The sequence below is a fragment of the Elephas maximus genome, chromosome 3, assembly GCF_024166365.1.
Source record: "Elephas maximus indicus isolate mEleMax1 chromosome 3, mEleMax1 primary haplotype, whole genome shotgun sequence".
NCBI classification, from domain to species: domain Eukaryota; kingdom Metazoa; phylum Chordata; class Mammalia; order Proboscidea; family Elephantidae; genus Elephas; species Elephas maximus.
The window spans coordinates 111,373,508-111,398,288 of NC_064821.1; the positions used below are offsets into that span (position 1 = coordinate 111,373,508).

The 24,781-nt window shown below is 35.9% G+C and overlaps 1 protein-coding gene across 1 annotated transcript in view; it reads left to right on the plus strand.

Moving 5' to 3' along the window:
- Window positions 1–24,781, plus strand: part of LEPR (leptin receptor) — a 116,816-nt gene that overhangs the window by 64,525 nt on the left and 27,510 nt on the right. The window contains exons 5-9 of the mRNA XM_049879508.1: window positions 4,954–5,162; window positions 8,150–8,295; window positions 16,333–16,477; window positions 22,207–22,497; window positions 22,654–22,771. Coding sequence (XP_049735465.1) covers window positions 4,954–5,162; window positions 8,150–8,295; window positions 16,333–16,477; window positions 22,207–22,497; window positions 22,654–22,771 — 909 coding nt within the window. The remainder of the gene's footprint in view (window positions 1–4,953; window positions 5,163–8,149; window positions 8,296–16,332; window positions 16,478–22,206; window positions 22,498–22,653; window positions 22,772–24,781) is intronic.

Here is a 24,781-nt window from a genome sequence, read left to right on the forward strand (position 1 = left end):
TGAAGTTTCCTCCTGATAATGTGTCCAAAGCACATGAGATGGAGTCTCACCATCCTTGCTTCTAAGGAACATTCTGGCTGTATTTCTCCCCAAGACAGGTTTGTTCGTGCTTCTGGAATTCCATGGTATATTCAGTATTCTTTGCCGAGACAGTAATTCAAATGCATCAAGTCTTCCTCCATCTTCCTTCATCTTCCTTATTCACTGTCTAGTTTTCACATGCATTTGAGGCAATTGAAGATACCATGTCTTAGGTCAGGCACACCTTAGTCCTCAAAGTGACATCTTTGCTTTTTCATATTTTAAAGAGATCTTTTGCAGCAGATCTGTCCAATGCAATACATCATTTGCCTTCTTGAGTGCTGCCTCTTCTATGGGTGTTGATTGTGGATCCTAGTAAAATAAAACCCTTGACAACTTCACTCTCTTCTCCATTTATCATGATGTTGCTTGTTGGTCCAGTTGTGAGGATGTTTGTTTTCTTTATGTTGAGGTGTAACCCATACTGAAAGCTATAGCCTTTGATCTTCATCAGTAAGTGCTTCAAGTCCCCTTTGCTTTCAGCAAGCAAGATTGAGCATATTGCAGGTTGTTCATGAGTCTGACTAATTCTGATGCCACATTCTTCTTCATATGGTCCAGCTTCTGGGATTATTTGCTCAGCATACAGATTGAATGACTGTGGTGAAAGGATCCAACCCTGACACACATCTTCCTGATTTTAAACCACTCAGTATCCCCTTGTTCTGTTCCAATGACTGCCTCTTGGTCTATGTACAGGTTCTGCTCAGGCACAGTTAAGTGTTCTGGAATTCCCATTCTTTGCAATGTTGTTATGATCCACACAGTTGAATGAATGCCTTTGCATAGTAAATAGAACACAGGTAAACATCTTTCTGGTATTCTCTGCTTTCAGCCAAGATCCATCTAACATCAGTGATGATATCCTTCATTCCATGTCCTCTTCTGAATCCCGCTTGAATCTGGCAATTCCCTATCAATGTACTGCTGCTACTGTGTTTGAATTATCGTCAGCATAATTTTACTTCTGCCTGGTGTTAATGATGTTGTTTGATAATTTCTGTATTCTGTTGTATCGCCTTTCTTTGGAATGGGCACAGGTATGGATCTCTGCCAGTAGGTGGGCCCAGTAGCTATCTTCCAGATTTCTTGGCACAGATGAGCGAGTGCTTCCAGCATTTTACCTGTTTGTTGAAACATTGCAATTGGTATTCTGTCAATTACTGGAGCTTTGTTTTTGCCAATGCCTTCAGTGGAGCTTGGACTTCTTCCTTTAATACTACAAGTTTTTGATCATATGCTACCTCCTGAAATGGTTGAACATCGACCAATTTATTTTGGTACAGTGACTCTGTGTTCCCACAACATTCAGTATTTTGCCCATAGAATCCTTCAATATTGCAACTCAAGGGTTGAATTTTTCTTCAGTTACTTCGGCTTGAGAAAGCCCAAGCATGTTCTTCCCTTTTGGTTTTCTAACTTCTGGTCTTTGCATATTTCATTATAATACTCTATCTTCTCGAACTGCCCTTTGAAATTTCCCATTCAGCTCTTTTACTTCATCATTTCTTCCATTCACTTTAGCTACACTACATTCAGTAGCAAACTGTAGAGTCTCTTCTGTCATCCATTTTGATCTTTTCTTTTTTTTGAATATTTAATTGTGTTTTAGGTGAAAGTTTACACAGCAAATTAGTTTCCTATTCAACAATTCATACACAAATTGTTCCATGCATGACATTGGTTGCTATTCACACATTGTGTCAGCACTCTCCCCATTTTCACTCTGCCTTCCCTGTTTCTATTACTCCAGTTTTCCTGCGCCTCTTTGCCTTCTCACCTTTGTTTTGGGGAAATCTTACCTGTTTTATCTCGTACAGTTGTATGTTCTAAGGAACACATTCCTCACACCTGTTATTGTTTATCTTATAGGCCAGTCTGTTACTTAGCTGAAAGGTGACCTGGGGAGTGGCTTCAGTTCCAGTTTAAAAGGATGCCTTAGGGCAATAGTCTTGTGGGTTCCTCTGGTCTTTTTTATGAATTTGAGTTTTGTTCTACATTTTTCTCCCATTCTCACTGGGACCTTCTATTGTATCCCTGTCAGAGTGGTTGATAGTGGTAGCTGGGCATCATGTGGTTCTTGTCTCAAGCTAGAGGAGGCTGTGGTTCCTGTAGGCTATTAGTCCTGTTGACTAATTGCTTCTTTCCTGTCATTTTAATGACCTTTTGCTTCCATCATGTATAATTTCCTTGATATCACCTTACAACTGGTCTGGTCTTTGGTCATTGGCGTTCAGTGTATTGAAGGTATTCTTGAGGTGGTCTCTAAATTTGGGTGGGATATACTCAAGTTCGTATTTCAGTTCTTGTGGACTTGTTCTAATTTTCTTCAGCTTCAACTTGAATTTGCATATGAGCAATTGACAGTCTGTTCTGCAGCCGGCCCCTGGCCTTGTTCTGACTGATGAAATTGAGCTTCTCCACCATCTCTTTCCACAGATGTAGTTGATTTGATTCCTGTGAATTTTATCAGATGAGGTTTCCATGTATAGGCACCATTTATGTTGTTGAAAAAGGTATTTCCAGTGAACAGTTGTTGGTCTTGCAAAATTCTGTCATGCGACTTCAGGCATCATTTCTATCACCAAGGCCATATTTTCCAACTACTTACCCTTCTTCTTTATTTCCAACTATTGCATTCCAATCACCAGTAATTATCAATGCATCTTGATTGCATGTTTGATCAATTTCAGACTGAAGAAGCTGGTAAAAGTCTTCAGTTTCTCCATCTTTGGCATTAGAGGTCGGTGCATAAATTTGAATAATAATAGTATTAACCGGTCTTCCTTGCAGGCATATGGGTATTATCCTATTACTGAAAGCACTATACTTCAGTATTGATCTTGAAATGTTCTTTTTTGACAATGAATGGAATGCCATTCCTCTTCAACTTGTCATTCCTGGTATATGACTGTCCAGACCATATGACTGTCCAATTCAGAATGGCCGATACCGGTCTATATCAGCTCACTAATGCCTAGGATATTGTTGTTTATGCATTCCATTTCATTTTTGATGGTTTCAATTTTCCTAGTTCATACTTTGTACATTCCAAGTTCCAATTATTAATGGATGCTTGCTGCTGTTTCTTCTTATTTTGAGTTGTGCCACATCGGCAAATGAAGGCTCAGAAGCTTGACTTTATCCACATGATTAAGGTCAACTCTACTTTGAGGAGGCAGTTCTTCCAGTGTATTTTGAGCACCATCCAACCTGAGGCACTCATCTTTTGGCACTATATCAGACAGTGTTTCACTGTTATTCATAAAGTTTTCACTGGCCACTTTTTTTAGAAGCGGATTGCCAGGTCCTTCTTCCCAGTCTGTCTTAGTCTGGAAGCTCCGCTGAAACCTGTCCCACCATGGGTAACCCTGCTGGCATTTGAAATATTGGTGGCATAGCTTCCAGCATCACAGCAACACACAGAACACCACAATAGTACAAACTGACAGATGAGTGGTGGACTTAGTGTTATAAATTCCCTGTATTACATCAACAACATCCCATATATCTTCTTTATGATTACTGATTTTCTTCTACTTGTTCTATCAATTATCAAAAGATACGGAAATCTCCAGCTGTAATTGTGGATTAGTCTATTTCTCCTTGCAATTCTGTTGATCTTTGTTTTACGAATTTTGAAACTCACTTATTAGGTGCATAATTGTTTTGAGTTGTTACGTCCTCTTGATGATTTGATCCCTTTATCATTATGAAATGACTTTCTTTATCTTTGGTAATATTCTTTGCTCTGAAATCTACTTTATCTGATACTAATATAGGCACTCCAGTTTTCTTTGACTAATGTCATATTGGTTATCTTTTTTTTTTTTTTTAATCCATTTAACAAATTTATTTGTGTCTTTATAGTTAAAACAGATTTTTTTATAGGCAAGGTATAATTGGATCTTATTTTTTATTGAATATGATATAATTTATCTTTTAAATGGGATGTCTAGACCATTTGTATTTAGTGGGACTATTAGTATGAAAAAAAATTTTTTTTTTCTTCCTTTTAGATTTAAATCTACTGTCTTTCTTTTCTCATTGTCCCATTTCTTCCCTTTTCTCTCTTTCTGTCTTCTTTTGGATTGACTGTTTTTATGATTTCATTTAATCTTCTTTGTTAATTTATTAGCTATAACTTCTTGTTTGATTATTTTAGTGTTTGCTTTAGGATTCATTGTATATGTCTTTAACTTATCACAGTATACCTCTAAGTGATATTATACTACTTTACATATTGTGTAAGAATATTACAACTCTAAACTTATATTTCTTTCCTCCTGATCTTCGTGCTGTTGTTTTCATGCATTTTACTTCTTTATACATGTTATAAACCCCACAGTATATGGCTATTTTTTTTTTTTGCCTCAAACAGCCAATAAATATTTACTCTTCTAGTTACCATTTTTGGTGCCCTTCACTTCTTTCTGTAGAACTAGATTTCTACCTGCTACCATTTTCCTTTATCTTGAGGGACTTCCTTTACTTTTTTATTGTGTGGGTCTAATGGTGATTAATTCTTTCAGTTTTTGCATGTCTGAAAAAATCTTTATTTCACCTTAATTTTGAAAGATATTTTTGCTAAGTATGGAATTTTTTTTTCCTTTCCACACTTCACTGTTGGTTCACTGTCTTCTTGCTTATATTATTTCTGACAAATAACTTCCTGTCATCCTTATATTTGTTTCTCTGTATGTAATATGTCTTTTTTTTTCCCACATTTATGTTCCTTAAGCTGAGAGTTCAGAGTAAAAAAAAAAAAAAAAAATTTTTTTTATCTTAATTTGGTTCTAGTGTCCTTCTTTTTAAACTTATACAGTAGTTACCCATCTATGTTAACTTTTTGCTCATATTTTCTTACTATAGGTCTGAAGTATTAGAAGATTTATCTCTACTCCCCCAGAAAGACAGTTTTAAGATTGTTCAGTGCAACTGCAGTGTTCATGAATGTTGTGAATGTCACGTGCCTGTGCCAATATCCAAACTCAACTATACTTTTCTTATGTTTTTGGATATCACATCTGGTGGAGTGACTTTTCAGTCACCTCTAATGTCAGTTCAGCCTATAAATATCGGTAAGTGTTACATTAAAAGATAATAGATATAAACATCAGCCATACAAACAGGTTAAAATTGCTTACAAAAATTTACAATAGCTTACTTACTTTGGCCAATGCTGTGTGATGGTAACTTTAGTTCTAGGGAGTACTATGACCAGCTTCCAGAGCAATTGAACAGTAGCATCCATATCTTTGCAACAGTAACTTAAACTCTTTTTTGAAAACAATTTGATTTCTTTAAACCCTGGATCTGTCTAATCAATATAACTGTATTGTTTGGTAATCATTTTTTACATCTAGATAAATATATCTGAAAAGAACCAGAACCTTTTTAATTTTTTTTAAACTGGACTTATTCCTTCAATAAATATTTCTGAGAGACTCATGTATATCAGGTGTTCTTCTAGGAGTTAAGGAATCAGGTGAATGAGACAAAGTTCCTGTCTTATAGAGCAGGGACAAACAAGAGTGGGCAGAGAAAAACAATAAGACGATAAACAAGTAAGTAATTTATTGTATAAACCTGATTATAAGAAAGACATAGATAATATCCCAATACTCTTTTCCTAGTGCAAAGATTCCCAAAATTTATTTTGATCAACTTGAATATATAATTACAAATATGGATAATATAGAGAAATGTTAAAATAGTTAATATATTAGTTTGGTTATGTATAAAGAAAAAAACAAAACAAAAAAACAACCAAACCAGTTGCCATCGAGTTGATTCCAACTCATAGTAACCCTATAGGACTGCCCCATAGAGTTTCTAAGGAACACCTGGTGGATTTGAACTGCCAACCTTTTGGTTAGCAGCTGTAGCTCTTAACCACTAAGCCACTAGGGTTTCCCAGTATGTTAAATTTTTGGATACACTAATTCACATTAAGGTAATACACAGAGTTTGAGATGCCTTTTAGAAACCCAAGAGATATTGAGTAGGTAGTTGTATTTATGAGTCTAGAGTTCAGGAGAGATACATATTTGGGAGTTGTGAGCATATAAACATTTATGGGATTGAGATCACCTGCTTAGAGTTCAGGAAGAGGAAGACTGAGGGATGAAGAATGAGAAAGAAGGAGTAAAAGGAGTGTGGTGTCCTGGAACCCAAGTGAGAAAAGTATCTCAAGAAGGACGGCATATGCAGCTGTGTGGAATGCTACTGAGGGGTGGAGAAAAATGAATCAGATGGCTGACACTGGATTTGGCAAAGGCGTAGTGACCTTGATAAGAGCAATTTCTGTGGGCTAAGGAGGAGCAAGACCTGATCAGAGTAGGCTGAGTATGGAATGAGATGCAAGGTGGAGAGTGTGAGTACTGCCAACTCTTCTGAGGAATAGTACTCTGAAAAGAAGCACTATTAGATGGGGTATATCTAGGACTGGGCGCATAGAGGGTCCGAGGAAATATTTATTTGTAGATTTCTAATATTAAGGCATGTTTGTATGCAGATAAATGTATAATAGATTATAATTTTATTATTTTACTTTGTTTGGTGTCTTTGTTTTGTTTCTGGTCATGGGAATACAGTGATTGTACCTATTGTTTCCAGACTTTAGCTGTCTGTGCTTTAAAGTAATTAATATTTGTAATATATCACATAAAATAGAACCTCATTAATTTTGACTCAAGGAGAAGGGGCAACTATGTCTTAATTCCTGAAAATATAGAATGTGAAAGATATTTATATTCCATTTTATTTCTTGAAAATAAAAAAATTAGTAAATGTTTGAATGTAATGATTATAAAAAAAAATTCCTATTAATTGTAAAACCCTTGCAAATATGGAAAAATACAAAGAATAAAATGTGTCTTCTCTTTCCTATCATTTGTCACTAATGCCTATGAACATTTTGGCATTCTTTCTATTTTAATACATGTTTATACATATCCTTTTTATTTGTTAATTAAAAAAACCCAGGAATCCTAGTATAGAAGTTGTTTGATAAACTTTTTTAAACTTTACAATATTAAACATTTTCACTGTTCTGCAGTATAATTTTTAATGGCTATATAGATTTCATCAGAGGGATGAACCCATAATTTATTTAATGAATCATCTTTTGTAAATTGTTAATTTTTTCTACAAATATTTTAAAGGCCTTCTTGTATGTTTAAAACTATATATGTATATAGTTTTATACATATATAGTATCTGTGTGTATAAGTACATAGCTATTATATATATATGGAACCCTAATGGGGCTCCATATATATATATAAGAGCTTGGCTGTTAACCAAAAGGTTGGCAGTTTGAATTCACCAGCTGATCCTTGGAAACCCTATGGGGCAGTTCTGCTCTGCCCTATAGGGTAGCTATGAGTCGGAATCGACTCCACAGCAATGGGTAGGTATATATATATAGATACATACTTACACACACAAATACATATAAATACATGAACACACACATATTTGAACTCAGAAATCATTTCTGAAGTTAACTCTCTATTAGGCCAAGAAACTTCATCCCCGTTTCTGGTGACAAGCCAGAGCCCACGAATGCTGTTTATTGCATGGGAGATGTTCATGCTGTGGGTTATTCGAGTAGGTCTGAATTGTTATAGTTCAAAAGGAATAAATCTGTTGGATTTTGGATAGTCGTATGCATTTCTCAAAAAGTGGTCTGCAAAAAAATTTTTTTTCTTGTTACTAAAACAAGTAGAGCAGGAAGAAGAGCGGGCTTCAAATAAGTTTCGGAAACACTGCATTATATAAATTTAAGCAGTTTTTTTTTTTAACCATAGGAATTCACATAATCTCATTTACTGATTTATAGTTTTTACCGTTTGGGGTAAGCAAATGAAGATGCATGGATTGCTATGATAAGGCACAAGTGGGAGAAGATATGATATTATTGGTTGATTTAGGCTTTATAATTAGACCTAGAATAAAGTCACCTTTTACTGAGTTGAAAGGAGAGACTATGCTGAAAATTAATTGTGACTTCATTTATCATGAAAGTTGTTTGACTTAAAAACATCCTTTTTTTTTCCTTAAGTGAAGCCTGATCCACCATTAGGTTTGCATATGGAAATCACAGACAATGGTAATTTAAATATTTCTTGGTCCAGCACAACATCAGTGCCATTTCAACTTAAATATCAAGTGAAATATTCAGAAAATTCTACAACCAAGGTAAAAGAAGTAAGTATATTTTAGTAAATAAACTGAAATGTTGAGAAGCATCTAAAGTACAAGTGAGATCCCTTTGAGTCCCACAGAAATTGCCTTCTGCATACCAAACTCACATGAGCAGAAGGAGTTGTAATTCATTATTATTCAAATACAATATACCACTGGCTCTAATTGAAGATCAGAATAGGAGATGACCATATGAACACCATTCCTGCATCTTCTATGAAGTACCTTTAGAAAAATCATTTCACAATACTCAATATCTTTTATATATGGTGTTATAGATTGAACTGTGTCCCCCCAAAATGTGTGTTGTAAATCCTAACCCGTATTCCTGTGGTTATAATCCCATTTGGGAATGGGTTTTCTTTGTTATGTTAATGATACAAGATTAGTGTAGGGTATGTTTTGAGTCAACCGTTTACAAAATATAAAAAGAACAGATTAAGACAAGCAAGCAAGCAGAGATGAGAGAAGATTGATGCCAAGCTACATATGAGAAAATAAATTTGTTTGTTAAAGTCATTCACTTGTGGTGTTTCTGTTATAGCAGCACTAGATAACTAAGACATATGGATTCATGTATTTTTGTATATTGAAAAGCATAAGTTCCTCCCAGAATTTAGTGTTAGAAAAAGGTTCTCTTCCAAAATTTATGTATATTAGATCTATCTTTCTATTCGTCTACCTGTCTACTATCTGTCTACCTACACACACACACACACACACACACACACACACACGCGTGTATATATATATATGACTACATGGCTACAGAAAGTCCTGTTACAGAAATCTGAATTCATAATTAACATTTTATTCACTTTCAGACCTTCTCTGGTTTCTGATTTTAATTCATCCTATTTTTTATTACTCAATATATTTGTTTAATGCAGTGTATGCATTTTATTGTTAAGTGTGTCAAATCCTTTTTTCATTCATTCATTAAGTATTTATTGAGCACCTACTAGATGCAGTGACCTGTTCTACTTGCTTGGGATACATCAAAGTACATTGGGATTCTAAAACAAGATAAGAGGAGTTTGGGAGTGCTGGTGGGGGATGGTGGGCTGTAATATTAAATAGAGGTTGGGGTAGGCTAAATTGAGAGGGTAACATTTGAGAAAGGATTTGAAGGAGATGGCGATATAGATATCTATCTGTGGTAGAGGATTCTCAGCAGAGAGAACAGCAGTGGAGAGGTCCTAAGCTTGAGGAACAACAGGAAGCCAGTGTGGCTGAGGGGAGTGAGTGAGGGAGAGTGGTAGTGAATGAAGTCAGAGACAGGAGGAGGAGGGCAAGGAGGAGGAGAAGGAGGAAATCATGAAGGGCCTTGTGGTCCATGCAAGGACTTTGGCACTCTACTTTGTGAAACCAACTGTTATATAATTCAGGGGAAAATAGGAACAAATATGGATATATACAGACCACCTTTCCTTTGGAGCTTAAGTTTTAAGAGCATGTGCAAAAAATCATAAACATTGATTTTTGACTACTGGGCTGCTTTTTCCTTGACATATTTATAACATAAAAATAACAGATTGACGTATGCCCTGACACTGTTTGAGGGTGATTCATAATCAATATTTCAGATGAAATTGTTGAGCTTTGGATAATTTTTTACTCTAAGAGATAAACTTTTACTTTCTATTAAGAGCTTAAGTCCACAAAATACAAAATTCACAAACAGTACATTTTTAGCCATAATTATATGTTTATGGCTAAATATATTATCTGTACCTTGTAGTTTTCTTAGAAGCTACACCGTCCACCTAGGGCTGCTAAAAATTTCTTTGAAGATCTGAGATAAAACATGGATCAAAAACCAATAGGGTTTAATTAGAAACATTTTGGGAGATTTAGGAGTGAGAATTGTCCTGTGTTGATATTCCAGTATGATTTATCACCATGGATAAGCCTCTTTTTAGCAGTACTCAGGATATTCTCCATCACTTGTAACTCATAGATTTCATTCATCTTTCTCAATCCTGATAAATAATACTGCTGATTGTGGTGTGGGTCATGTTGCTCTTTTACATAATAATTTTTTCAAGTTTGAAAAAAGCTGTATTTATTATAGTTATTGTTTTCAGGAAAGTGTGTACTTCTTGGACACCTGTGTTTCTAGATCTGGGAGTCCCTGGGTGGTGAAAATGGTTAATACACTTGGCTGCTGACTGAAAGTGTAGAAGTTTGAGACCACTGAGAAGCACCACAGAAGAAAAGCCTGGTGATCTACTTCTGAAAAATCAGTCATTGCAAACCTTATGGAGCACAGTTCTCCTCTAACACATGGGGTCGCCATGAGTCGGAGTCAACTTAACATAACTGGTTTTAATTTTTTGAAGACTTTCCTTACACGAAGAGCAGGAGTCGTATGTGGAAAAAGCAGAGTTAAGGCTTTCCTGGACTTGTTTCCTCATCTGTAAAATGGAGATAATAGCCTTTTAAATATGGGTGATCTGATATTGTTTCATGCATTCCTAATCTTTTTGAGCGTTTTTAGTCTGAACCTTGGCAGTCTAAGAGAGAGTTTAATAGCATTGGAGGACTTTGTTGGAAAACTACATTTATTTGCTAATTAATTATTTGCTAGTGATTGTTTTATGCAGGGTTTGGGCTTGTGATGGTTAAGGTTGTGTGTCTACTTGGCTGGGCCCTGATTCTCAGTGGTTTGGCAGTTACATGATGATGTAATTACATCCATGATATGATCTGATAATCAGTTGTAAGGGAGGTTTCCTTGAGGGTGTGGCCTGCATCCAATACATACAGATGTTCTGGCAAAACTCACTGGCTTTTTTTTGCTCTGGATCATGCATCTGCCTCATCATTATCTGCTGTCCAGTTCTTGGGACTTAAGCCCGTGGTCTGCCATATTTCCTGCTGACCTTAGAATACGCTGGCTTCCACAGCCTGTAAGCCAGCAGCCTGCCGTTTTACCTACCAATCTTGGATTCACAGCCTCTGCAGCCCATGATCTGACCTGCTGATCTTGGATTCATCAGCCCCCCAAGACACAGTCTTGCCATCCTCGCTTCTAAACAGCATTCTGGTTGTACTTCTTCCAAGACAGATTCATTCGTTCTTTCGGCAGTACATGGTATATTCAAAATTCTTTGCCAACACCACAATTCAAAGGCATCAATTCTTCGGTCATCCTTATTCATTGTCTAGCTTTCACATGCATATGATGCAATTGAAAATACTATGGCTTGGGTCAGGGGCACCTTAGTCCTCAAGGTGACATCTTTGCTTTTCAGCACTTTAAAGAGGTCCTTTGCAGCACATTTTCCCAATGCAATGCGTCTTTTGATTTCTTGACTGCTGCTTCCATGGGTGTTGATTAAGGATCCAAGTAAAATGAAACCCTTGACAACTTCAATCTTTGTTTATCGTGATGTTGCTTCTTGGTCCAGTTGTGAGGATTTTTGTTTTTTTTTTTATGTTGAGGTGTAATCCCTACTGAAGGCCGTGGTCTTTGATCTTCATGAGTAAGTGCTTCAAGTCCTCTTCACTTTCCGCAAGCAAGGTTGTCTCATCTGCATAACACAGGTTGTTAATGAGCCTTCCTCCAATCCTGATGCCGTTTTCTTCTTCATATAGTCCAGCTTTTTGGATTATTTGCTCAGCATACAGATTAAATAGGTATGGTGAAAGGATACAACCCTGACTCACACCTTTCCTGACTTTAAACCACTCATAGGAAACATAGGGAAATAGTAAAGCAAAAACAATACCATATTCCTGGAGGGATTGCAGAGATTACTGCCACCATCAAAGACTTGAAGGATGCAATGGTCTTGATTCCCATCACATCCCCATTCAACTCGCCTATTTGGCCTCTGCAAAACACAGACAGATCTTGGAGAATAACAGTGGATTATTGAAAATTTAACCAGATGGTGACTACAATTGTAGCTGCTGTTCCCAGATGTGGTTTTATTGCTTGAGCACGTTAATATATCTCCGGGTACCTGGCATGCAGCTCTTGATCTGGCTAATGGCTTTTTCTCCATACCAGCCTTCAGCTGGTAAGGCCAGCAATACACCTTCACTGTCTACCTCAGAGGTATAGCGACACTCCAGTTCTATGTCATAACTTAGTCTACAGGGACCTTAATCACCTTTCCTTTCCCCAAGATGTCACACTGGCCCATTTCATTGAGGACATTATGCTGATTGGTCCTAGTAAGGAAGAAGTGTCAATGACTCTGGACTTACTTATAAAACATTCGTGTGCTAGAGGGTGGAAAATTAATCTGATAAAAATGTAGGCACCTTCCGCCTCAGTGAAATTTCTAGGTGCCCAGTGCTGTGGGGCATGTCAATATATTCCTTCTAAAGTGAGGGTTAAGTTATTGCATCTGGTCCCTCCCACAACTTAAAAGGGGGCACAATGCCTGGTGGGCCTCTTTGGATTTTGGACTTAACACATCCCTCATTTGGGTGTGTTAATTCAGCCTATCAAGTAACTCAAAAAGCTGCTAGTTTTGAGTGGGGCCCAGACCAAGAGAGGGCTCTGCAACAAGTTCAGGGTGCCATGCAATCCACTCTGCCACTTCGGCCATGTGACTTGGCTGATCCAACGGTGCTTAAAGTGTCAGTGGCAAATAGAGATACTATGTGGAGTCTTTAGCAGGTCCCTATGGGTGAATTATAATGCTGACACTTTGGATTTTGGAGCAAAGCCCTGCCATCCTCTGCAGATAACTACTCTCATTTTGAAAAACAGCTGATGGCTTGTTACTAGGCTTTAGTAAAGATTGAATGCTTAACCATGGGTCACCAAGCCACCATGCGACCTGAGCCACTCATCATGAGCTGAGTGTTGTCTGACCCACACAGCCGTGAAGTTAGATAGGCACAGCAGCACTCCATCATTAAATGGAAGTGGTACATATGCGATTGGCCTTGGGTAGGACCATAAAGCACAAGTTGCATGAGAAAGTGGCACAAGTGCCCATGGTCTCCATTCCTGTCATATGACCTGCCCTCTCCTAGCCTTCATTTATGGCCTCATGGGGTGTTCCCTGTGATCAGTTGACTGAGGAAGAGAAAACTCACGCCTGGTTTACACATGGTTCTGCACAATATGCAGGCACCTCTCTAAACTGGACAGTAGCAACACTACAACCCCTTGCTGAGACCTCCCTGAAGGAGAGTTGTGAAGGGATATCCTCCCAGTGGGCAGAGCTTCTAGGAGTGTACCTGGTTGTTTACTTTGCTTAGAAGGGGAAATGGCCAGATATACGATTATATGGGCTGGTGCCAATGGCTTGGTTGGATGGCCAGGGACTTGGAAGGAACATAATTGGAAAATTGGTGACAAGAAGATATGGGGAAGAGGTATGTGGATAGTCCTCTCTGAACGGGCCAAAGAAGTAAAGATATTTGCGTCTCATGTGAATGCTCACCAAGGAATGAACTCAACAGAGGAGGATTTTAACAATCAAGTGGATACAATGATGCATTCTGTGGAAATTCTCTTTCCCCACAACTGCATTCATGAACAAAGTGGCCATGGTGGCAGGGATGGGGGTTTGCGTCTCATGTGAATGCTCACCAAGGCTGACTTAGCTACAGCCACTGCTGAGTGCTCAAACTGCAGCAGAGACTAACACAGTCCCTAATATGGTACCATTCCTTTAGCTGATCAGCCAGCAACCTGGTGGCAGTTTGATTATATAGACTGCTTCCACCATAGAAAGGACAACATTTTGTTCTTATTGGGATACACACTTACTCTGGGTACAGATTTGCCTTCCTTGCATGAAACGCTTCTGCCCATACTACCATCCATGGACTTACAGAAAGTCTTATCCACTGTCATTGTATCCCACACAGCATTGCCTTAAATCAAGGGACTCACTTCACATCAAATGAAGTGTGGCAGTGGGCTCATGCTCATGGAATTCACTGGTCTTACCATGTTCCCCTGCACCCTGAACCAACTAGCTTGATAGAATTATGGAATGGCCTTCTAAAAACATACATATGGTGCCAGCTAAGTGGCAATACCTTGCAGGGTTAGGGCAATGTTCTCCAGGAGGCTGTATATGCTCTAAGCCAGCATCCAATATATGGTGCTATTTCTCCCATAGCCAAGATTCATCTCTTAGTACTACCATGCCCTGTGATTAAAGTCAACGGAAAAGTACAGCAATCCTATTCCAGCATGTTGGCTAATGGCCCAGACCCTTCAGGAATGAAGGTTTGGGTCACTTCACCAGGCAAAGAACCATAACCAGCTGTGGTGATTTATTGAGGATAAAGGGAATATGGAATTGTGGTGGAAGAAGGTAGTTTTAAATACCTGTTACCACCACGTGACCAGTTGCAGAAATGAGGACTGTAATTGTTACTATTTGTGTATATGTGCATGTATATATGTATATAGTAATTTTTTTTTTGTTTTCTTCCCTTATCCCATCACTTATAAAATATAAGAAATGAATGGGGCTAGTGCATTTTCAGTTTTATGTGTATTAGTTGTATCATGTTGGGGCAAGTATGATTTTGTAATTGTCTTTACTTAGAAATTGTGTATGGTTTAATGAGATACATACAGGTGCCAAATTGACAAGGGATGCACTATAATGGTTAAGATTGTGTGCCAACTTGGCTGGGCCATGATTTTCAGTGGTTTGGCAGTTACATAATGATGTAATCACCTCTGTGATGTGATCTTATAATCAGTTATAAGGGAAGTTTCCTCAGGGATGTAGCCTGCATCCAATACATATGGGTGTTCTGGCAAAGTTTGCTGGCTTTTGCTCACACTGGATCCTGCATCTGGCTTGTTATCATCTGATGTCCAGTTCTTGAGATGCAAGCCAACAGCCTGGCATATTGGCTGCTGATCTTGGAATTTTTTGTCCTCCACAGCCTATGAGCCAGCACCCTACCGTCTGACCTGTGGGTCTTGAGTTCTTCAGCTCCTACAGCTACAGCTACCTGATGCCTGACCCACAGACTTGGGACTTGTCAGCCTCTACAACTTTGTGAATCATTTCCTTGAGATAAATCTCTCTCTGTACACACACAGACACACAGACACACACACATACACACATACATATATGCTTCAGTGATTTTGCTTCTCTAGAGAACCCATACTTTGTAAATGGTATTTTGATTCCTGTACTCTAGCTTATCACTGGGCTCAGGTTCTTGAAGTTATCCGTGCTTTCCTCTAGAAACATATACAGTTCTATCTCTGTTCACCCTTGCACATTATTTTCTACTGTGTGTTTTATAGATGGCAACAGATGCTCGAACCTTTCCACTGACTTTAGCTGCATCCCTCAGATATTGAAAGGTCATGTATTCATTATTATTCAGTTAAAAATATTTGCTAATTGTCATTGTGATTTTGTTACATGGGCCCATGGACTATTTAAATGATGACTTCGCGAACATTTGTTATTTGGTTATTGATTTCTATTTAATTCCGCTATGGCCAGATAACTACTCTGTAAGATTTTAATGCCTTCAGATTTGCTGAGACTTGCTTATGGTCAATTTTGATAAAGGTTCCTCTCTTAGTTATCTAGTGCTGCTAGGTAACAGAAATACCATACCACGTGTGGGTGACTTTAACAAACAAAACTTACTTTCTCACAGTTTAGGAGGCTAGAAGTCTGAATTCAGGGTGTTGGCTTTAGGAGAAGGCTTTCTCTGTCTATTGGCTCTAGGTCCTTGTCTCCTTTTAACTTCTGTTCCTCGGTTCATTGGTGATCTTCATGTGGGCTGGCACCTGTATTCCCTCATCTATGTTTGCCTCTCTGTGCCTAATCTGCTTTTTTTATATCTTGAAGGTGATCGTCTTAAAACTTACCCTACACTGATATAGTCTCATTAACATAACAAAGAAAACACTATTCCCAAATGGGATTACATCTGCAAGTATAGGGGTTAGGATTTTTAACACATATTTTTGGGGGACACAATTTGTTTTTTTTTCTGGGATGCAGTCTATAACAGGACCCATTGACTTGATGTTCTGATGTTTTAAAATAACATTTATCATTTAACATGTATCAGGTTGCTGAGATGGTCTTAGCTACGTCCCTGCTAGTAGACAGTGTACTTCCTGGGTCTTCATATGAGGCACAGGTGCGGGGCAGGAGACTGGATGGCCCAGGAATCTGGAGTGACTGGAGCACTCCACATATCTTTACCACACAAGGTAGGTTTTATGTTTTGTAATGTAGTAGCTTTTATTGAGAAAAAAAAATTTTTTTTTTTTATTGAGAGGGACATATATTTCCTGAATTTACCTTTGGCATATTATGAGTGTCTTAAGTTTTGTGGCACTGAACTAAAAGGAGGGAAATGATATAAACTTTTATTTAAATTTTGAACAAGTTAATTTGTTAATGAAAACTTGCTAAAAATGAATCTGTCAGGGCTCTTAGGTTTATGTGTTTCAGTAGTAGTATCTTGTTTAATTATTTTTTCTTATTAAAAAGATAAAAAACTTAGTATAAGTTAACAAGTTATTACCTTAATTTATATAAATGCAATAAATATATTTATTTGGCATCAATTTCAAATAATAAAATTTTGTTTCAATATTATGTTTTATATAATAAAATAATCCTCACTCCAGGTGCTTCCTTTTGAGAAATTTTAATTTTTCATCTTTTTAAAGTTATTTTAAAAATCAGACTAACTGCTGCTTATTCATATCTTCTTCCTTAAGCTGAGGTACAATGTTTAAAATGGATACTTAGGAGCCTTAGGGTAATTCTAGGTTTGCCACATGCTAGTTGTGATGATAGGAAGATACCTAATGGTTCTTTGGTTGTCGAATAGACAAAATTCTTCTTCTTTTTTTTTTTAATGGACAAAATTATTCTTGACCAAACTCATTCAGATAGATTATGATATATATGAAGACAACAAGTACTATGAAATAATAGAACACTAAGCAAATTCATTTCAACATGTTTAATTAAGTTTATCATTTTTTTTAAAGCATTGCTTAGCTCCAAAGCAATTAGCATTAGTAGTTTAAGAGCACTGTGACTTAGAAGTCTGATAGAAATTTATAGAAGTGTTGGTGCCACCACTTACTTGAAAAGTTTCTTAACCTTTCTATGCCACGATTTCCTTGTCTGTAAAATGAGGATTTTTTTTTTTAATAGATAAAATGATATAATACGTATTAAGTACTTACCACAGTTCCTGGTCCTTCATAGCTCTTATCATGGCTTGTGAATCCACAGTCTCAGTATTCAACATCTCAAAGTCTAATGAGGGTAACAGGTTGACACGATACATAACTAATTGCTTAGCACAAGTAAGATTGTGAAAAGAGCTGAACAAAGTGCTAAGCAACAGGAGCAATTAATTCTGACTGGGAGAGTGAGGGGCCTAGTGTGAACAGATTTAGAAGACATTAATTTCTCATTTCAATTCCACAGATAATTATTGAGTATCTACAATGTGTATAATATGATGCTGACAGTTCAGCTTTTGGAATGTTTCTTTTACTAAGAAAGACTAAATCTGTCTTTATATATCATTGATTAATAGATATTAATGACTAACAAAGCAGTAGGTAGTTGGGAATCAATTAACAACATCAAATTTTAAAGAATGTCCCATGGGGAGGTTTTATGTAGTGAAATGGGGTGAGGTGGGGTGGGGGTGGTAGAAGTAGAAGTCACAGCACCTAGCCCCACTTAGTGGTCTGTAGCTTGCCTCCTTTGTTTCACCTTTTGAAGAATTGTTTGTCTTCCACAAAAAACTGGCTTCATCCTTTGTGGGTTTTTTGGTCTTAATTAGGTCTGAAAATGGACTCTTTCCAAAGAAAAGGAGGCTTTATAAAAAAATCAAATTTAGTTTTCAGAGTTTGCCAGGATTTAAGAGTTACACATCAAGATCTTTCTAGAATAATGATTATTAGCAGTATTATGTATTCAGTTGAATTGAATTGAGAACTATGAAGCCAGTGTCACATAATAGTGGCTTGTGTTACATTTCATCTAGGATTGTGTTGTGGACTAACTTAGGTTTTTAGACTTTTGGATGGACATATTTCTAGTTCTGTTTTACTTTATACAAAACCATTTATATACAACTTCTATTGCTTTCCTAATTCATGTTTTTAATATCTGTAGGATTAAATTTTCTTAGTTTCTTAATATGTTGTTTCATATTTTTGTGCTTTCATACACAATATAATCAAATTTACTAATAGATATTATGAAACACATCTATACATGTCCTTCCATATGCAGATATTTAGCGTTCTGTTTGCACGAAGATAGTAAATATGTGTTCGGTAGAAAAGAACTTTTGCCAACTTATTTGCTTGTACAATATTCAACGATATTACCATTAACAGCTAGCTTTTTATTAATTCACCACTGAGGCATCCCTCCAGTGACTTTAGACATCCCAGACAGAAAAATCCAAAAATCAGTGAAAAATATATCTATGCAGCAAATTAACTGCCACAAAGGCAGAACTTGTTGATTTAGCATTGAATGTAAAGTTTACTAATTTAACAACGTTGGATAGCTTCGATGCCACAGAGTAGTAACAGTTGATTACAACAGGAAGGACAGAAAGTCTTCAAGCAGAAAGCCAACTAGGGACACCAAGAATAGCGGCAAAAGCTCCTACACACCTCAGTAGTTCCTACAGACATTTTACTATTAAAGTATCAGCTCTTATAATGATGACTGTGAATCACAAAGAAAATGTATAATTAGGTTAAAAAATTCCTTATAAAATAAAAATAATAATTATTAATAATAGACATCTATAGAGTGCTTCCCGTGTTTCAGGCAGTGTTCTAAGTGATTTACATCTATTGAGGTATTCTGTTTTTTCAACAGCCCTTTCAGATGAGTACTATTATTCCTATTTTATAGAAAAGCAAATTGAGATATAGAAAGGTTAAGTACCTTGCAAAAGTTCACGTAAGTAGGAAGTAATAGAGCTGGCAGTCTGATTCCAAAGTCCGTGTTTTTAACCACTAATAGGGCATTTAAGTGCATAACCTATTAATTATGCAAGATTTCTGGTAGTACTAAAAATTGTGATACTCAAAGCAAGTAAGCAGTAAGCTTGAATTCTGTGGAGTATTTTTATGGAACTCCTCATTTCCTTGTTGATGCCTGGTAAATGAGTTTTTAGTGTTGTTTAGATGTTTAGTTGTAGTTTGTTGAATTACCTTTGCAGCAATTTCCACGCTTCGCAGCACTTGCCACACTTGAGGTTGACCCCTAAATGGTGTGGAACAGCAAGGTATGTTTACCCAAACTTGGGAACTTCTTATTCCTGTGTAAAGGACATTGAATCCCTCTTCTTTAAGTCTGGATATTTAATATTAGATTCTGCCCCCGTTGTTCACCAATAGGTGCTATAATGTCATACACCAAACAGAATCATTCTGTAAGACTGAGGTATTAATTTATGTAGAATTAATTAGCACACCTGGTTCACTGTTTCCAAACACTTTGAGCTATTGAGTTTTATTTTTTGAGCTGAGGTTGCCTGATGTATTGCAGCCATAGCCATCAGAATGCCAATATCAATGCATTTATAACTACTACTTTTTATTCACTGATACATTAAAGCCGTGCCTACCAATGCACAGTTAATGAAGCACTGACTATTACTAATCAAGGAATTCTTATGGTTTCTTTTAAAATTATTTGACTAGGTTCTTTCTCTATAGCCATTAGGAAGTCTTAGATTTTTAGAGGAAAATTTAGGACTTTTGCCAGAATTGATGAAGTTCAAGAATATCACAGGTATGTTTCATACTAAAAACAAATTTAGAAGAGCTGAATTCTTGTAATACTTTTATTATCTGTATTTTTCGTTCTCAAAAAAGAAGAGAAACTTGGTAGACAATTTTTCGATTGCATACTTGGCAGTTCTTATAATATTAGAGAAAATATTTTGCTCTTCACAAAAAATGGTATGTCTGTCCCAAAGAATTAAAAAAAGTTCACTTTCTGGAGCTGTAATAAATAAACATATTTTAAAATAACTAGGATGCCTTGATTCACAATTTATATTCTTTTGAATAATTCACTAATGTTTGTCAGAATGTCCTCTTAATAAAATCTGTTAAAGTAGGTTCTAATTGCATTGCATTGTTACTTGGTCATGAGAAGAAAGGCATCATTTTCTTATTTTACTGATTAAATATTATGTAGCATCTTCTATGAGAATAATATATATATTTATCTTATTTTTTGAATTAAATATTCACCATTTACTTCATATAATCAATTTCAGAATTTGTTCAATGTAAATTTTAAAAATTGTCAGGTTTTTATTAACTTGTTTTTCTTATTTTTAAGCTAGTATTTTAGCATTCATCATGCTAAATACCATAGCTTTTATTTCTCAGCTAAGCCTTACTACATGCATTCAATTTTGAAGTGAAAATGCTTTGAGTTTTTAAGCTTTAAAATTGAAAGTGTCAACTTAATTCCTGAAAGCTCATTTGTCTTTTTTTTAAAGAATTATTCTGAGAATTTTTGAAGCAGTTCAGTAATGAGGTATGGAGTGTATTGCAGATAGGCCAACAGTCTTTCAAGTTTGTACTAGGTACTCGTCTGCAGTAAGTAACGTACCGGTGAGGCTGGAGTGGCACTCTGTACTAGGATTATCTCAGCCGTAGCCATAAATGTAATGGACTGGTATTTGTCCAGTAATATCAGGCTACAAAGGTTTTTCCTGTTTGTTTGACTTTAGAAATATAAAATGCAAATTTCTTGAATGAATTATAGACATTGGAGTTTAGCATACTATTATAGAAAAGAGTTTTATTTTATAATAGAATAAACTAAAATAATAAAACAATGAAGTAGTCCTTTTTTAGAAATAATCCAGAAGAAACGTGTCAAAACAGGTAATTCATATTCTATCAGCATAAAATAGTTTAAATTGTACAGTGATGAAATATGCTGATATCTTTGTCATGTACTGTGGTAGGAAAACTTTTTTCTTGTGTAAATAATCATTTGCTTTTTTTTTTAGTTCCTTATTAGAAAACATAGGCAAACCAAATTTCCAGCAATAGGTGACTGAGTAAATAGTATGGAATAGTATAATTTAAAAATCATGTTTTAGAAAAATACTGATTCCCCTTGTAGTCAATCACAGGATACTGGCATTAAATAACTCAAAATGATATTACAGACCAGTTCTTAAGAGTTTCTCCTGCTTTTTGTATTTATCATTCATTTTTTAAAAAATTTCTTATTTCTATCATATTTCTTTAATTTACCCGCATATTTGAAGTTTTCACATACCCAAACAAGGCAACGGCAACCAAAGTACAGACCTTTTTCATTTATAGGGATTTGTTTCAAGAATCGGACCTAGGATTCACTGATTCTTAAATCAGGGCCTGATGGAATATGTCACTGTGGAATTAGACTGTATTATATTTTAGGTAATTTTCTACCTATCAGCTGTTGTTGTTGTGTGCCATCAAGTGGATTCCAACTCACAGCGACCCTGTAGGACAGAGTAGAACTGGCTTGTAGGGTTTCCTAGGCCGTGATCATTACTGGAGCAGATCGCCAGGGCTCTTCTCCTGCGGAGCTGATAGGTGGGTTCAAACACTGACGTTTCGTTGTCAGTAGCGCCAAGTGCTTAACCACTGTACCGCCAGCGTGAGTGACAATTACTCATTAAAACCTATTTGTGTAGGAGATATTGAAGACCTTCATGGAGGCTCAATTCACTTGAGGATGGGGGTACTAGAGACGCTAAATACATATGAATGAGTAATTACAGAGCTATCTAATCTCTTAGCACACTTATTTTTTGGCAATGTAATCCTGGAACACATTGTGAATCTTTTTTGCATGGTATAAATTGCTTAAATATTGTTTTCTATCTTTCTCTGAATATTCTGCCTTTCTTCCCTTATTGCAGATGTCATATACTTTCCACCTAAAATTCTGACAAGTGTGGGGTCTAATGTTTCTTTTCACTGCATCTATAAAAATGAAAACAAGATTGTGTCTTCCAAAAAGATTGTTTGGTGGATGAATTTGGCTGAGAAAATTCCTCAAAGCCAGTATAATGTTATGAGTGACCGTGTTAGCAAAGTTACTCTTCCCAATTTGAATGCAACCAAACCTCGAGGAAAGTTCACCTATAATGCAGTGTACTGCTGCAATGAGCATGAGTGCCACCATCGCTATGCTGAGCTATATGTGATTGGTAAGAATACTGAGATTTTGTTCATTTTGGTCCTCAAGTTACATTTGCATTATGGACTCTATATTGGAGTTTCATTTAAGATGTAAGGAAATTTTTTTCATGCAAATATTTTTGGTGTTTTTGCTTTCTATTAATATTTTCATGTGTTTTAAATAGATGTCAATATCAATATATCATGTGAAACTGATGGGTACTTAACGAAAATGACTTGCAGATGGTCAACCAATACAATCCAATCACTTGTGGGAAGCACTTTGCAGTTGAGGTATCATAGGTATGTATTACTTTTGCTGTTTTATTTTTATGGGTCAGATAAAAAAAAATTTTTTTTAGTGAGACAAAAGTTTTTTTGTAGAAATATCATAACAGTATTCTTGCATATTTTTTTTTCTGAAAGAGAAAGGTAGGGTGTACTTAATTGGGAAATTTTGGAGGGATTAAATAAATGGTGATTCTTGAAAACGATTCACACTTGAGGCAAAAAAGTGTAATTCATTTTTTTAACAAAAACTGTTTTTCTGATAGTCAATCAAACGTCCATAATCTCATTTTAACTCTTTAATTAAATCCAAGAAAAAGTAGTTTACATTTTAATTTGACTTAAAGAGTTGACTAAAGGAGAATACAGAGTATTATAAAATCTTAAGATCATTTGGCTAAAGATAAACATTTTGTAAACAGGCTAGCAGTAGAGATACAAATATGGTAAGAGACAGTATTGATGGTTTTTAGAACTAGGTGAATCTATTTAAGAAAAAAATTAATTGTGAATAAGAATAAATGTTCTAATAAGGAGTAATCGGTGCTTGTTTATTTTTACTCTTCCCTGTTTTAAAGAGTTCAAGGCATCTTCCTTGTAATATTTGCTTCTCTCTACAAAGAGTTTTATATGAAATAACACCTTGATTAGAAGATACTTTTTTTTATTTTTGAAATATCCCATAATAGTTTTCAAGTATGTATAGTGCTTTCAAACACTATGCCCTGGTATATTTGTATCTGTGTTGGAGATTTTCAATTTGTATAACTTGTGTTGGTTCATTCTTAAAATCTAAAATTTTCTACTTGGAAAATAAATTTATGCCCCCAATACTGTAGACTGAATTCTATTCCTAATGTTACCAGTCTATTTGTATGTTTAAAAAAAAAAAAAAGGGCAATTTCTGCATTTCTCAAACGGGAATAATAGCTGCTTTCATCTTACCTGATATAAGTAGTTTTAAATGGATGGAGTTAAATGTGTTTTTATTTTCCTTCCATGACATTTTCACATTGAAAAGGTATTTGGGTTTGTTTGTTTATGGAAACTACATAAGCTCTGTGCCTCATTTATCTAAATAACATTTACTGAACCATGAAACTAGCTACCTATACTTGGGCAAATTTCTTAACCACCCTAAGCCTCAATTTCCTTATCTGTAGAATGGACAGAATAATAGGATTTATAGGGTTTCTGTGAGAATTAAATGGTATATTTCATTTGGTTATAATTAGAAGATATACTTTATCATAGTAAGCATTCAGTAAATGCTGGTTGCTGTCATGGTACTGATGATGATACCTTTAGATTCCAAGTGAATTATTACTGTGTTGCTATATAAAGTTGCTGTTCTTATTTTCTACAGGTAGACGACCCCTCATCCCTCAGTTATTCCCCTTACCCCCATGCCCCTACACACACCCATGATGGTAATTTTCAATAAATAGGGAAAAGAAAAAAAAAAACTGACAAAAAGCTTGAAAAGGAGAGAAAGACTTAGATTTTTTCATCTCCTTCTAACCTCCTCACGTCTACCTCTATGGGAACAGTTATTGCTACTTTAGTTATTTAAATACCATATAGTGAGTGTCGGAAGGGCTATTTCAAAGAAGATAAGTGCTTTGTATGTTCTGAGCTGGAGTGTTGGTTGGGACCCACCTATAAGAAAAGCTTTCTTCTCTGAAAGTATGAATAATATGATTGACTCTATGGCTCATATATGTATTTAGAGTTAGTAGTATTCTAATTATATTGCTTTAACTAGAAAATATTAGAACAGTGTCAATCTGTCTTTTCTTATCAATTACATTCTCAATTTGTAGTGGAATTTAATCACCTATTTAATGTGTAAGGAATTTGCCTTTTTCTCTGTCTCAGGAATGCCCTATTACTACTTTCGTTTGTACTTTAAAAACTGTTATCAGTTATGTGTAATATTAGTTTAATTTTCAAAGTGTTGTAGGTTTTATCTCTGACTGAATTGTTATCTCCTTGTTACAGCAATGTTTTTTATTTCATTTGCAT